The sequence below is a fragment of the Hylaeus anthracinus genome, unplaced genomic scaffold (genome assembly GCF_026225885.1).
Source record: "Hylaeus anthracinus isolate JK02 unplaced genomic scaffold, UHH_iyHylAnth1.0_haploid 12001, whole genome shotgun sequence".
Lineage (NCBI taxonomy): Eukaryota > Metazoa > Arthropoda > Insecta > Hymenoptera > Colletidae > Hylaeus > Hylaeus anthracinus.
In genome coordinates, this window is record NW_026534348.1 from 2,778,706 (window position 1) to 2,794,214 (window position 15,509).

The following is a 15,509-nucleotide window of genomic DNA, read 5'->3' on the forward strand; positions in this document are numbered from 1 at the left end:
ATCGTTTTACCCAGTGGCGAGCGATGTTAATAATAAATGTAATTACACGTTAAATGCGATACAACGAGAGAACGAAATCAACGGGCGCGCTACAGACCTTTAGCTGAACGTAAAATCTTCAGATTAGCTTTGCATGAGAACGTGTACATAGACGATGTTGAGGAACAATAAAAATTCGTTGTTGTTGCAATGATTAATGATCGTAAGATAATATTATAACGTTGTTCATCCGACTAATAATCGGAGGCTATCGGTTCCGGGCAAAACAGGCTAGATTTCACAGGTGGCGCGTGAACCCCCTGTATTTTTATGAATAAATAAAATATTTTAAAAAAAAAGAAACGTAAATCTGAAGTCTGTTTGGAGATGCCTTTCATAGGGATTATAAATGTAGATAATATATTATACATAGTGAACATAAATACACTATATTATTATATATAAATAGTAAGGAGTAAATAGAATTATTATATATACGATGAAAATAATATTATTACAAGTAAATAAACTAATTAAAGATGAGCAGATTTGATGAAATCTTTATTAATTCCACACCCATGCCTACATAATGTTGTTTTATTTTTTCTCTCTCTCTCTCTCTCTCTCTCTCTCTTCTGTTACCTTTTAATACCTATTTGCGCGCGTGTATATATATGTATATATACAGACACACACGCGCACGTATACATACTTATATTGTACTTTGTTTATCACGATAATAACGCCGGGAGATATTATTGATAATGTCAGTTGCAATTTTTGCGCATTTTTATTACAGACGTTTTCACTACATTAACATAACAAAGTCTATACTTTCAAGGTACATGTTCGTTAAAGTGTTAGTCTACCTGTGAGATCTTCAAGGATTATGCGTAGTGTTCAAGCACTTGCACAGAACAATTAAGCTATAAACTAGTCTCGTCGTCGTTTTAACGTCGGCGTATTTATCGATCCAGTGATGCTCAACAATCTAAAATCATCGCAAGCGCTTGGACACTTCGATAAGATTAAAGCGATCACAGACAGAGGCATTTAAAAAGGTGATTCCTGCGAATATCTAGGTAGACACAGAAGCTAATACTTTTTTTTTCATGATTCCTAGGATGTCTCTGCGCTAAGCAGGCAATCTCACGCTTCGTCTTTTCTTCTTACGGTATTCGAGGCTGCAAAACCGACAAGTCGAGTTTGTAACGTAAACTCCGTGTCTTGCGTCGTGTAATGATCTATCTAAATACAATATCAATAAAGTAAATATAAAAGCAGCGATTAATGTCAAATCGTGTAATTGCATATCGTAACAATCTGGATATATGTATAATATACAAATCGTATTTTATTTATTTATTTATTTTTATTTATTTTTTTTTTTTTTAATCATTTTCTTTCGTTCGTTTATCGATAATATTGTAAAATGTAAAAAGTATCCGTATGTAAAGCAATCGAATTGGATGCCGAGATATCTTACCGAGACAGCGATGTCGAAATTTGATAAAGGAATTATCGATTGGTATTTTCTTGGAATATAAAAAAGTGAAGAAAATTCCTTAATACACACCATTGTTAAGCTCTCTGTTATTTATATGTTCCGTCCTAGTTCGTCTATGATTATCCGTCAGTAGAAAGTATTTATTTCTAATAGACCGTCGTGTTATAGTTCTGAAGGCACTGTTCAAAAGTTGACTATACTTCTTCAAATAACGAGTCTTCAAAACACATCCTCAAAACGATCCCCGACATGGAAAATCGTTACAAACGTCGACGCAATTTTCACATGCCTCACTTGAACTATATCACAAAATTGAAAATAGAGTAGTTTCAACTTGACAACCAGTGCCAATGCCAGTGCCAATGCCAATGCCGTATTTGTCGGGTCTGTGATCGGTTAGGAGTATCATGAGCTAACAAATCGATGGCCAGAATTCAGGCTTATGATACGCAATGGCCAGTGCATTCCCCATTAATTATGTATCAATATCGTTATCATTATATTACACAAACGCTTATTAATTTAGAGGCACATTGCTAAAGGTCTCGGTCCTTAAAAATTGCTCCCTACATTAATCAACTTATGACAATCTAGTTATTACAATTATTCAGTACAACAGCAATTTGGCATACAATGTGGAAACTGTACAAAGATTCCGAGGATATATTAATATTCAACCTATTGCTCTGTACACATAAAAGTGAAACGTGGCTGAAAAGGCTGATACTCTGAAAGAAATTTAAATACTTTTAAAATCTTGTTTTTCAAGCAACAATTATGCTTATAACAAAGAAAACAGAACGAGAATTAAATACAGAATTGTCATGCGCATAAAAATAATAACAAAATCTCTATTATACAATATAATTGCTCTACTCAATTTCTTTACCTAGGCAGAAATACTTTGACTACTGCTACATACTATTTGTACCTCGGCAGAGTAGCCGAATTTACGCTGCTAAGAACACCGATTGCGCATCTAGAATAAAAAGAATTGCACGCAGCACGCACAGTATCTAAATCAGAAACAGATTAATTACATACTCAGGAAGACCTTAACAGTAGTATATATGTTCACGCTTTAATAAACCTGAATTCTACGCGCAACGATCGTAATATCAATTAAGCATTCACTGTACTCAGAGGCTCTTCCTTACCAAAATGTTTAAATGGTTTCTCACTTAATTCATTCATACACGAACCGCTTTGTTGTTTACATATGTAACTTGCTTAAAAGCATTTGGCTCTTAAAACAATACGTCCACAATACTGCTCTGAGATGCGAATGCTCTGTAGAATGTACACAGTAGACAGCTAAAAGCGTCTAGACCACAGAATGTTTGCATTTGTCTCAATGCCAAACACTTTTCAAACTAGAGAAATCAGGCTGATGCAATGGCTGGCGCACTACGTATAAAAGGTAATTCTTCAACATATAAAAACAGGTATATTTCCTAAAAATTGCATAAGAACATTTTCCCTGAACAGATAATCACACGATAATTCTGATTTCCGAGTGACATATTTTCTTTTGATAAAAACATAAAAAAATTTTATTAAACTAGAATTCATTATCATTTATCATACTCTGATGTACTTGTGTAAATTTAATGTTCCATCATAGTACCAGCCTGTGTCCATCAACACGAGAGAAAGTCATGTAATTCTGTAAAGCTTAAACGCAGACACCATCTCCTTTCTGCATCCAGATGAATAGACCACTAAGTTAGATCACAAAAAGTATGGTGTAGTAGTTAAGGGTGGAATTACTCTTTCAGAATCAGGCACTGCTTTGAATAGCACTGGGAAAATGCGTCCGAGATGTGAGAACTGTAAAATACTAGCTATGTTACCGCAACGATAACAGTAATTTGGAGCCGACCACACTGTGACAAGTTTATCGTCAAACATGTATCTGTAACCTGTAAATAAGACATAAATAACAAACTTCATACATACCGCAATTATATTACATTATATCCATGCGAAAATATATATACCTTCGTGAACCAATTGATGAGCTCTACAAATAAGTCTAAGGTCGTTGATCTCCATGAACGCATATGTTACCGCGCTTCCAAATAACCAACCAGCTCCACGTGGACTAACAGTCCACGATTCAACATCTTCTGGGTCCGACCAGACCAAATCACAAAAAGCACCTAAAAGTGGAACAAGAGATAAATTTTATCAATCTGGATGAACGTAATGTATTAATGTATAATCTTGTACAAAACTAATCGCAATACCTTTATGTGGAATTTCTTGGTTTCTCTCAATCGTTCTAATTTGATCTAGTGTTCTAATCAGCGGGGATAGTCCACCGTGTACACAGAGTATTTCTTCGTTGATTAACTAAACAAAAAGTATTCATATTTGTATGGTATGTATGTACATATACGCGTATTAATCTCATTTATTATTTACGAATACTAACAGCAGCGATTGTGAGCAAGTCAAATACCCTACAGCAGTACTTCCATGCATTAGCATTGCCATATTTGTTTTGACATTCATCTGCATGGGAAATAACAACAAACGTAGTTATTATGCATGCAGAAATAATAAAACGATATGAAGTACTTTTTTAAATATATAAATTGTTAACCATAAAAAAAATGTATACCAACCATAAAAACCGTAGACATGTGTAATTTGTCTGGATTCATGGTTTCCTCGAAGCAATATTATTCTATCTGACCACTTAGCTTTAAGTGTAAGTAGGCGGGTAAATGTTTCTAAACTGTAATACCCTCTATCTACAAAATCACCCATGAAAATATACTGTGTATCAGGCACTTCGCCTCCATTACGAAATAATTCTTCTAGATCGTAAAACTGAAACGTGGTAAACAATTCTGAGCAACAATCAATTTATAGAAAAGGTAATTCATAGCTCCGCTATCAAAACAGATATCATTATCTGTTGGAGATATCGACGCGATGTTGAGGTTAGGACAAAAGTATGAAGTTTACCTGGCCATGTATATCGCCACACACGGTTACTGGAAGGGCCACCGGTTGAATATTCGATTCTTCTAGTAATAAGTCACATACTATGTCACAAAGTTTCTAAACAAAATTAACTTAATTATCGAAAGAAATAGAGAAATACAAATAACCTACAAATGTACGTTAAACATCGTACCGCGCATTTTAATCAAATGTTTCAACGCAATTGATACGATAATACGTAATGTTCAGCGTATATTATTTACCTTAAGGTCATTTTCAGGAAGATACTTGCACTCTTTTGCAATCTCTATCCATTTATCGATGTCTGACATTTTGGACTCGTATTGCAAGAAAATACTGATCGCGCCCTCACACACTACATATATGTGTACTGAATTTATAGCAGATTTATATTTTTAACGATTATTTCGTCGAATCAGTTTAACTCGTGTTTTTGGTGTTTATTTATTTTAGGCACAAGATTTAAAACGCATTACTTAACGATGAACCCAAGAATTGACTTTCTCATCGCGTAAAGACTGCAAGTCGAAAACACAATCAACTTCAGGGTTATGATGCCAGATTGGCTCCCAATCGCGCATGCGGACTGGTTTTACCGTCAGTAAAGTATCTAATACGACCATAAAACTGGCGCCCTTAGTTGTCCCAAAGAAAAATAAAATTATAAATGAAAATTGGAAATACTTCTCAGCACAGGGCCGGCGTAACCTTTTGTGGGGCCGGGTTCAAAAATTTTGTGGGATCTGAATTCACATTTAAATCCTACAGTTAAATTTTACAACGAGGAATTATTTATTTACAAATGCTATATATTTTATATAAGATGAATATTAAATAATAATACTTTGATGATTTTTGTCACTCTTTTCAATTTAATCATCGCTACTAAAAAAATGTCTTGCATCTCAGCAAAAATTGCTTCCAGCGGTGAACCTGCCTTGCTCCGGCCCTGTTTTAACATGAAATAATATTAACTGTGTGGATAAATTATAACATTCGGATAGGGGTTGAATTAATTCTACAGACGAAACACATTTTTTATAAGTAAAAACTTTTCGTGCAGTAAAAGATTCCGGTGTCCTTGGTTTTGGTGTCAACCGTTTCATTAGGATCATACATTGTTTCCTATAGGTACAGCACTGTGCGCCCAGCCTTTGTCAACGCGCGTGCGCGACTGGAAGCCAAATCTAGCATCACAGCTTCAGGGTAAGACTGTAAACGACTAACTTCAGTTCTCTTTAATCCTTTCACCTTATTGGTTCTTGTAATCGGTTTTCGTACAATAAACGTATACGGTGAAATATTATTATGAATGAAATTGTAGGCTTCTTTGTTACATCCTTCAACCATATGTACTAATAAACACGGCCTGTATATACGGTCCTACGAATCGTAGTGTAGAAATGATAACGGGAAAGGATGCCCTCGTGTGACGTCACCAGATAATATTTCTGGATCATTCAAAATGGCGGATACAGTCTAATTCTCAAATATATCATTGTTCAGACACGTGCTGTAAAGGTGACATCTATGTATCGGTTTTTACTATTTTATACTATTTTTTAATATTAGAGAAAATGTTGTCCGAGGCTTCGTTACGGAGATATTAACAGAAAACCTCGACCAATCAGAGCGCGAGTATGCCGGTTGAGCGCTCGCGGTAGCGTACGAGAGCAGCCACTTAGCGCGTAGCTTACGCTCAACCGGCATACGCGCGCCCTGATTGGTCAGTGTTTTCCGTTAATATCTCCTCAACGAAGCCTCAAATCACCTCCCGAACCACCCCTTTCAAACTGTTACAACACTTTTGGGACACCCTGTATATGGTCGAAGGTATACATATAACATCCATAAAAATAGGTACATTATTATTGTGTTGACTTTATTACTTTTGCACAATCAATATAATAAAAAGAATTTACGTAGAATGGAATTTGTACTAATCGATTACTTTCAAGTATTTCATTCCCGAAACCTGATTACTATAAGCATCGACTTCTTAGGATTCAGACAAACACTGAATCACCTCACTCGTGAAACAAATTGTAATCAGGTTAATGAACATGTATTCGTGTCACGAAGTTCAGTATACTAAAACAGAGGTTTAAGAGATAACCTTTCGAATGAAAAATACGCGAATAACACATCGCGTATGGTAATAGTAGATTCAGATAACTGACAGAACTGTAAGCCCAGTTAAATTTATATTAATTCTAAGCATTTGATAGAAAGCTGCATTTCCAATGTTGTACAGCTTTTTTTATTTCGCTAAAGTGTTTTTCATGCATAAATAAATAGTAATTGTACAGTAAGGTAATCCTTATTTCAATGATTTCTGAAATGAATTCTGAAATTTCTGAATTTATGCACCCCTTAGTACCTTGTAAATACGTAAGAAAATATTCCTGCAAAATTTGAGGAAAATAAATGGTTCGTTTAAATGGAAAATACGTGGATTGTATTTAATCGGTTACTGTTTTTTTTATATCTCCGGTAAAAATTGATGAAATGATTTGAAATACAATTTCGTGTATATATATAGAGAGAGAGAGAGAAAAAGAGAGAATACTTTAAGTAAAAAAAAAATTTAATTGTCTGAAACGAAGAAAGTGGTGTAACCCCTTAAGTTTACTTGCGATTCCAAGGATTACATAGAAACTATGGTTAATGTAAATTATATTATAAAAGAGCAACCGTGTACTAGTTTCTATCCGATATCTCAACAATGATATGACGGAAATTCTAAAGATGCAACCGTCTCGGTTAGATTAACCCTTTATACTCGAGAAGCGACTCTCAGACGGTAACTCGAACATTGACAGTGACGTAACACTCTTTGTTTATGTTAGATTTCATTGAACCTTGAAGCGTTGATAGCAACGTCGGTTCATAAATAGACTCCTAAGCTCTTCATGTACTTTTTCAGGAAATATAAAATGATACAACTTAAAATAACAGTAAAATATTTTTATTGAAATTATGTCGCGTCTACGATTCTAATAGTACAAAAATTAATATTAAAAACATTTGTATACTACAACTATCGGTAATTAGAAACAGTCTATAACTTGAAGGAAGATTTTCTAAATAAGTACGTACGTACAAGTATCTACATAAGTCAATAAATATATACAGGGTGTCCCAAAAATGTTGTAACACCTTGAAAGGGATGGTTCGGGAGGTGATTTGAAACAACTTTTTCCTTAGCGAAAATGTTGTCGGAGGCCTCGTTGAAGAGATATTAACGGAAAACGTCGACCAATCAGAACGCGCGGATACCGATGGAGCGGCCGCGGTAACGAAGGCTACGAGCTAAGCAGCCGCGTCAATGCCCTTCGATGCACGTTGAGTCACTTGTTCGCGTACAAGCGCGGCCGCTTAGCTCGTAGCCTTCGCTACCGCGGGCGCTCCACCGGTATCCGCGCGCTCTGATTGGACACCCTGTATATCAAAATTCAATTATGCCATTAAATTTTTCTTAAAAATTGCCACGAACTTTCTGATCAACCTATTATCAAACACATTCAAGAGTTCAATGTTCTTGAAAAGCCCCAAATTAACAGTATTAGAAATATTAATAAATACTTGAACGGTATAATACATATTTATGTATGCAAATAATTTCCATAAAAATATTCAAATACTCCCAGCGATAGACTGCATGCCAGTCTTTTCAAGCATTTTCGTTTGAATGACCAACGTTTCATACGTACAGTAGGTGTAGAATGTATTCGTACACCGATCAGAAATTCCCTAAACATTATCAAAATGATCTGAATTTACCAGCTCGCTATAACGAAAATGACGATTGAATATGAGGATTGAAAAGTGGATTGAGAAATTACATTCCATCGCGGTTCTGCTCCAATTATACATATATACATAATATAAACATCTTATCTTGGAAAATAAGGGAAACGTGCGCTGCATCATTCCGAGTATGGGAGGTCGGACGAGATAAGGAAGTCGTGGTGGCCGGACAGCGTCATCGAAGATCATGAAGGACGTTCGTACCTAGCGCTCGTTACACAAAGATGTTGCTTTTTGCCTCCGTTTTGTATCTCGTCGATTCGTTCGCCCCCCCCCCCCCCCCCCCACTTACTCGCCGACCGAGTTGATAAATGAAATTCAGCATCGCTACGTGACACTAGTCCAGTACATGGTTGCTTGTTACAACGCGATATATTATAGAACGCTCGCTCGACACTACACAAATTGTTTCCTCGCAGTACTCGCAGCACCGACATAAAAACGTATAAACGCGACTGTGTCACGTTAATTCCTTTAACGAAAACGTATCCAATCTGTTGATGACCGTTTCGAAGTATTTTCATCGTAGTTGCACGCGATTCGACACAATCGAGCACCAGAATCGAAAGCTGCGGAAACTCGTGAGAGTCCACTTTCCTGGAGCCAAGATAATCGGCGAAGGGACAGCAAGAAAGATAATCACCAAAAGGGAAATCGCCGAGCTGCTCTTCGAAACTTGTACCGGTTAGTTTTTTGCTTTGTTTTTTGACGTATGCATTCGGAAATTATCACGGCTACCAATTAGTACAGAATAATTTTACAAAGGAAAAACTCTTGTCCGAACCTTCGATGTTCGCGTATATCTTTACATTTTCAGATAAGGGCCTGCTTCAAGTAAATTAAATCACCTAATGGTGGTGTTTCTTAAGACGTATCAGCGCTAAAGTCATTTATTGTAGTCTTGTCGAGTTACGTTACCTTCAAATTAAAGTTTACTAAGCGATCAGCATATTACTCGATCGTTTCATTAATCCAGACCCTGGTTATGATGATTGAAGATCCTGCAAAAATATTCTAAATAGGGCCCTCTAGATAGCAGAGGAGCTTCCCACTCGCGCATGCGTCTAGGTTACTGCTGACCGCGCAGTATTGTACTTAGCTATAGGAAACGCTGTGACTGGTTTCAGTTTACGTCCAACAATGTTGCACATCGATCTGCTCACAACTTCGACAAAGTTGCATCCCGAAAGTCCAAAAAATGTGAAACTTCAACAAAGTTGCACGATCGGAAAGCTTCAGCAAAATGTGAACAATCGCCGCGGCTCGAAACTTTCGAGGTGCAACTTTGTTGAAGTTTTGAGCGGTGCAATTTGCAACATTATTGAAGTTCGTTCTGCTTAGAAGATCAACTATGTTGCAAATTGAGAACAGAGAATTTTGAGGGGAAGGGTGTCAAGTAATGAAGGGAAATGTACCAGAAAATAGAGGAAAATTAAAGAGAAATGTGTCAGGAAATGAAGGGAAATTAAAGAGAAATGTGGCAGAAAATTAATCGGAAATGTACCAGGAAATGGAGGGTAATTAAAGGGAAGTGTGCCAGGAAATTAAGGGAAATTTCTACGAAGCTGTATATGACGCTATTATTTTAGAATAGCTTATTAATACTATATTAAAGCCACACAGCGAATGATTCGAATGAATTTCTTTCTCCATTGCAGATTGCAAAAGGATGACGGCGATTCCGCAAGGCATGTTTGCAGCGTACAAAGTTCGCCGTAATATTGAACGCAATTCTCTAATGCGGATGGAGGAAAGAGAAAAAACGGGCAAGGAAAACGCGTTCAACATGAGACCTCCTGGGGAAGGTGTTTATCGAAATTCTATACATCAGATTCTCCTCTGTTTTAACTTTTTCTGGTTCAGTTTTTTATGACTTCGATACATTTTTGTCGGGCGTCACTCATAGTCATAGGACCACAAAGGGTTAAGGATAACGTTTATCAAAAGACGTCTCGATTATCGAGTCGATATGAAACAAAGAATATGGTTTACCGACCAGTATTGTTAAAAAGCTTATTAATGAAAAAATATAACATTTTTTGACTGTCCCATTAGTGATAACACATTCGTGTTTAGATAAATAGATTAACCAATTTTGTATTCACAGGTTGGGAGCTTACACCAGTGAAGTACAACAGCAAATTGATGAACAGCATCTGGGGACTTTACAACCGTTATTCCGTCCACAATTTCAAGAAAAACACCGATGGCGACGAAGGGGTGTTTGGGGCGTTCGTGGCGGTTTGGGGAAGTGTTTTTGAGAACCAACCCCCCGCCACGAACACGGTGACTGCAGTTGCGGTCGCCGAAAACAATTGTTTCACAATCAAAAATGCAAACACTATCTAATGGCTTTATCTGTCTTTTTACCTTATAATTTGTGCATTTTTCCAGTTAGCTAATGCCGGCTGCAGTTACTTAAGCCAAATATATTCAATCATTAGAAGTTTAATTAAGAATTATAGTGTGGAAATTGTGATTAAGAAACTAAAACTTACGAGAAATCATACAACATATGGAACTGCAGAAAATTTTCCATTGCGATTGTACATTCTACGCAAGATTTGATACAATCCTGAAAATTTAAACTTTTCTCTGAAAACATCGATCGCATTGATTTGATACAATTACTATGGAGACAAACGAAGCAAGTGTGATTTAATTTAAAAAGACTGTCATGATATTCTTAACCCCGTATAGTCTCAAAAGAGTATAAGAGTTTTACAAAGAAATATATATGTATATAGAAACATTGTAAACTATCAATTGTATATTTTGTTATGATGTTATATACTAAACGTGTACAACCCTGTATTAATTATATTCGAGTTGCGATTAAATAAATATAGTTAAAAATTAAATATTGTTCAATTCTTTCCGCTTTTACATTATAAATTATCACCAACCGAAAGTAAACTTATTTTCATCGCGAATCCAATAATACGTTAAGGAATTACAATAGCATGACAAGCGGAAACATAATGTAGCTATTAAATGTTGTTTTATTAAGGCAAATATGTAATATTATTTAATATTTGTCGATCATCTAAAAGTATATGAAATAAAAAAATAAAGATGTTTTATAATCTGCATTAACACTTAATCGACCTATGTTATTGGCTATAATTTTTAGACGCATTAACATTATTTAATAAAGTTGAATAGATTTGTAGTCTAGCCCTTTGTACTCCTCATTGTCAGGCTAGCTCTACTGTTCATATACTTACAATTAGAGATGTCCTGTTATAAGTATAAGAATAAATATAATATTCTTATTAAACAATGTGAATTTATGTATGCTCGTGTCTGATTAATGAAAGTGTTTAATTTGAGAACAAGTTGTAGAATGTACAAAATTGGCAAGATTCCACTGGAGTGTAAAGGGTTAATACATGTATCTTTAGATAATAGATGAACAGAATCCAGTGTGTATTTTAATTCTGAAAACTTTGGGAGGAGAGAGTCAAATCAGAAGTTTCTCCTACATAAATTATACTTTCAAACCGATCGAACCAACTGTTATTATGTTTCTGGGACGTTTTGTTTATTGTATAGGTCCTTGGTTTCCTACAGGGATAAGATTCTTCAATTTCGTTGGAACTGTTAGAAACATTCTGTTCCAAACCCATAGACAATGAAATAGAAGGAGATGATTCTAGTTCTTCGTCATAAGAAAACTTGTCTTCACTCATTGAGGAAACATTGTTAAATCTTTTTAGATCTTTTTCAATGGAAAATTCTCTCTCAAACGTTTTGTTGTGAACTGTTTCAACCGTGTTGCTTACTCTCTTTGTTTTGCAGGAACATTCATACAATTTCTGTTTTACATAGGGATAGTCTTTCGTGTCACTCGCATCCCTACATACTGTGAACGTTTTCTCATTGGGGTTTCTTATCATTTTCTTTGTGATCACAGCATTCCTTATCTTGGCAAAATTAAGATTTGAATGTTTCGAGGGAAAATTGAAATTTCTACGTTTCCGTTTTACTTTCGGAGGAATGGTTTGAGTGTATGTGCTTACAAATTGTTCGTTTTCGTTCGGTAAACAGACATTTCTGGCTTGCGAAGTATCTTTTAGATTAGACTTTGATGGAAACGTGTACGAATTTAGGAATGTGGGATCTTCTGGATACGAATCTAATTCGCAACTTAACTCGGAGAATCGTGGAAAAAGAGTGGCACGTTTTGTTCCGAATATTATTTTATCGTGTCGTTGGATTCCTTGTTTAGCTTTGTGGGGAGAGATAACCTCCTCCACGCTTTCCATGTATTTCGATGTTGTCAAATTTCGATCTACAGATGGTCTCGCAAATTGCTGACGAGATTTCTTGTCAGTCTGACTGCACTCGTCTGTCAAACATGTGATTTCGGTAGGAATGTGAAACACGTTGCCCTTCTTTCCGATGCGAAAAATATACCTCAGAGGTGAAAGCAATGCCGGATCCAGAGTTTTATTAGGATAATAAACCTGATAACAAAGACACGGAACAAATAACTGTGAAAAGTAATTGTGATATTACAAAAAAAAAACTGTTGGAAACAATTACAGAATCATGTACAGTCAATTTACGAAAAAACTTTTGTGAGAAATTGTAGTTTCTTAACATCTTTTTTTATAACCAACGGTATTTTACATATTCTCGGAAATCTCTAAGATAGATATAGTCAAGCATGAAACCGAATTATTTCATTTCTAAAATATTTGTTTTTATTAATGACGAAAGAAATATTTTACATGTGCACGTTACGGCATACAAAATTAATTCATTGAACGGATTAAAAATACAGACGTAAAATTAAACGTACCTCGTGTTTTTTTGTAGATCCGTGTCTGGTCTTCAGCAAACCAACGTTTCCAATTTTCCTCGTGTACTTCTTAACTTTGTACAAAACGCTTGTTTTGTCATTCGCACGGTGTTCGTGGCGATTATTGGACGAGAGCTCCAGGTCATTGGCGAGATAATTGATTTTTAGCGCGCCAATCTCTGCACGCAAATCGTCCAAATTGTTGGCGAGCATATTAATCTGATCGATCAGTTGCTTCATTTTTTGTTGATCGCGACCACATCGTTGCATCGACATGTATCTAAACCTAACGAGGCTTATCGACGCCCAAAAGGTTCCAATATTCAACAAATATTACAGAATTTTCAAAGTCCGAAATGTATATTGAATTTCACATTGAAATGAACGGGGTCCATAACACAAATTTATTAAATTATAACCAAAAAAAGAAAGAAGAAAAAAATTGAAAGGCAGTTCACATATTGCACAGGGCGTCTCACAAGGGAAGGTCGCGATCCGGACGAGCGCTTTTTGAACGAGACCAGGCTCAAATGGGCATAAAAAAAGTGCAAAACATTAGGGGTATCTGGCCAGCCGTTTTTATAAAAAATGGCTTTAAACATTTACTGGTCACTAGATATACGAAAACATACTAGTTTTCAACATAATTATGTATTTGGCTACTGAATATATATATATAATTATATTATATATTATATATATTATATATATAAAATCTTTATAAATAATATATAAGAATTATAATATTATATTCACATTTATAGTATTTGCAATTTCTGCCCATATATATATATATAAAATATTATATATATTATATAACATAATATTATAATTCTTATATATTATTTATAAAGATTCATTCTAATTTATACTATACTGTAATGAATATCATATCAGATCGAGAACTTAGAAGGCTGATAATTCAACGTGACAAAATGAGTTAAAATAAATATTTTTGCGTAAAGTGTAGTAATAAACGATTGGATACGAAGGCACAGAATTAATTTCTAAATTAATACAATGAATTAATACATTGAATTCTCGCGCTACACTAAAGTATTTTTGTGCTATCAATAAAAAATTGAATTTCGATGACATTTTGGTTCGATGAAGGCTGTTTCAGCCGGAATGTCGCATTCATCTTTCGAAAATAATTACTTGTTTGAATAATCGAAGATTACCAATATTACCATACAAATGTTTTGTTACTCTACAAAACAATCCAGAATAAATAACTACTAACGGAATAGTTCATATTAAAAAACATGTAATCTACCGATTACAAAGGGAACAGGAAAGAACAATTTAGTAATCGGAATTGGAGAATTCCGAAAGACGACAAGAAATCGGTAGACTCGTATTAAATATCATTTATTTGATTCGCCGTACGTCCTAGGTACATTAGTCGTCAGTCGGTGTCGCGTATCATAGCAGATTGGCTATCAACGTGTGAAGTTTGGTAATACAAAAAGATTCTCCCATCCTAGCATGTACATCGACACGTAATACTATACTCGTATTTGATTTCTATGTACAAATTGTAACATTGGCATCCGTTAAAATAATTATCATTTCTCGAGGGACGCAACGCGCACCGTACATGGCCATTCCGCCTTTCGTCGGTGTCCCTCCGAAAAAAGCATCCTATCACAACAGCTAAACAATTAAGATGCAAAAATAAAATCGTAAAAATAGATAAACATGAACAACATCGCGCGTACATCAATCAGGAATTGCGTTTCTATTTTTATTTTTATTTTTATTTATATATATATATATATTTTTTTGTTTATGTACACAGGTGTAGCGTCGAAACACCCGCGGAGAATTTTCGATTCCGTGTGTTCGTTGTTCGTTTGTAAATCGCGTTGTATAAACTCGAGCTGTAAAATGGCATCGTTACTCGTACTTCGATAAATTACATCGTAAAAAAAAAAAAAGAAGAAGAAGAAGAATTTGTTACGTTTGACGCGATCGTCGCAACCGGATCGTGGCGAGTTTTCCTTTTTTGCGTGCCGCTTTGCGCAGGCATTTATTACTGGAATGCTGTTGTCGATCGCATATCGTATTTTGGTAAACACGACCACACAAAAGTGTATCGTGACGACCAGCGGAGGAACAATTGCAATATAATCGTTCCGCGTAAGGTAAAACACCCAGTACTCGAACACCGCAAAAAAAGTTGAACCGATACTTGAACAATTTCATGTATGTATGTTCATAAAAGAATTCATTTAACAGCGCACTGTTGTTAAACAGAATTACAAGTGATATTTAATAATATAATATAAACTATAATCAATATTTATTTATATTTATATCGTCGTACCGCTCGCACAACTCCGGCTAGTTTTACTTTTCGAATCAAGGTAATATTTCAGCTATTTTTTAAAACATATTCAAAGTACTGGGTATATTACCTTATGCGTC

At 35.3% G+C, this 15,509-nt stretch overlaps 3 protein-coding genes across 3 annotated transcripts; 1 reads left to right on the plus strand and 2 right to left on the minus strand.

Annotated features, from left to right (window-relative positions):
- Positions 1–596: 596 nt before the first annotated feature.
- Positions 597–5,026, minus strand: LOC128890881 (serine/threonine-protein phosphatase 6 catalytic subunit). Its single transcript, XM_054149852.1, has 7 exons — positions 4,705–5,026; positions 4,463–4,558; positions 4,117–4,324; positions 3,924–4,003; positions 3,736–3,841; positions 3,487–3,648; positions 597–3,408 (listed from the first exon to the last, which is right to left on the minus strand). Exons 1-7 carry the CDS (start codon positions 4,771–4,773, stop codon positions 3,218–3,220), a joined length of 912 nt encoding a protein of 303 aa, XP_054005827.1. The 5' UTR covers positions 4,774–5,026; the 3' UTR covers positions 597–3,217.
- A 3,568-nt stretch (positions 5,027–8,594) lies between these two features.
- Positions 8,595–10,969, plus strand: LOC128890884 (uncharacterized). The gene is made up of 3 exons (XM_054149858.1): positions 8,595–8,956; positions 9,931–10,077; positions 10,380–10,969. Exons 1-3 carry the CDS (start codon positions 8,773–8,775, stop codon positions 10,619–10,621), a joined length of 573 nt encoding a protein of 190 aa, XP_054005833.1. The 5' UTR covers positions 8,595–8,772; the 3' UTR covers positions 10,622–10,969.
- Positions 10,970–10,974: 5 nt separating this feature from the next.
- LOC128890598 (uncharacterized) lies at positions 10,975–13,673 on the minus strand. Its single transcript, XM_054149250.1, has 2 exons — positions 13,080–13,673; positions 10,975–12,777 (listed from the first exon to the last, which is right to left on the minus strand). The coding sequence occupies exons 1-2, from the start codon at positions 13,353–13,355 to the stop codon at positions 11,707–11,709; spliced, it is 1,347 nt and encodes a 448-aa protein (XP_054005225.1). The 5' UTR covers positions 13,356–13,673; the 3' UTR covers positions 10,975–11,706.
- Positions 13,674–15,509: the final 1,836 nt, after the last annotated feature.

Bases quoted from the DNA above. Each gene is read 5' to 3' on its own strand.
- LOC128890881 (XM_054149852.1), bottom strand. From the start codon at position 4,773: ATGTCAGACATCGATAAATGGATAGAGATTGCAAAAGAGTGCAAGTAT. The intron at 4,559-4,704 runs GTAAATAATATA...AATTTTGTTTAG, and splicing joins TTCCTGAAAATGACCTTAAG to AAACTTTGTGACATAGTATG. The intron at 3,409-3,486 runs GTATATATATTT...TCTTATTTACAG, and splicing joins TCATCAATTGGTTCACGAAG to GTTACAGATACATGTTTGAC.
- LOC128890884 (XM_054149858.1), top strand. From the start codon at position 8,773: ATGACCGTTTCGAAGTATTTTCATCGTAGTTGCACGCGATTCGACACA. The intron at 8,957-9,930 runs GTTAGTTTTTTG...TCTCCATTGCAG, and splicing joins GCTCTTCGAAACTTGTACCG to ATTGCAAAAGGATGACGGCG. The intron at 10,078-10,379 runs GTGTTTATCGAA...TTGTATTCACAG, and splicing joins CATGAGACCTCCTGGGGAAG to GTTGGGAGCTTACACCAGTG.
- LOC128890598 (XM_054149250.1), bottom strand. From the start codon at position 13,355: ATGTCGATGCAACGATGTGGTCGCGATCAACAAAAAATGAAGCAACTG. The intron at 12,778-13,079 runs GTACGTTTAATT...TATCACAATTAC, and splicing joins GATCTACAAAAAAACACGAG to TTTTCACAGTTATTTGTTCC.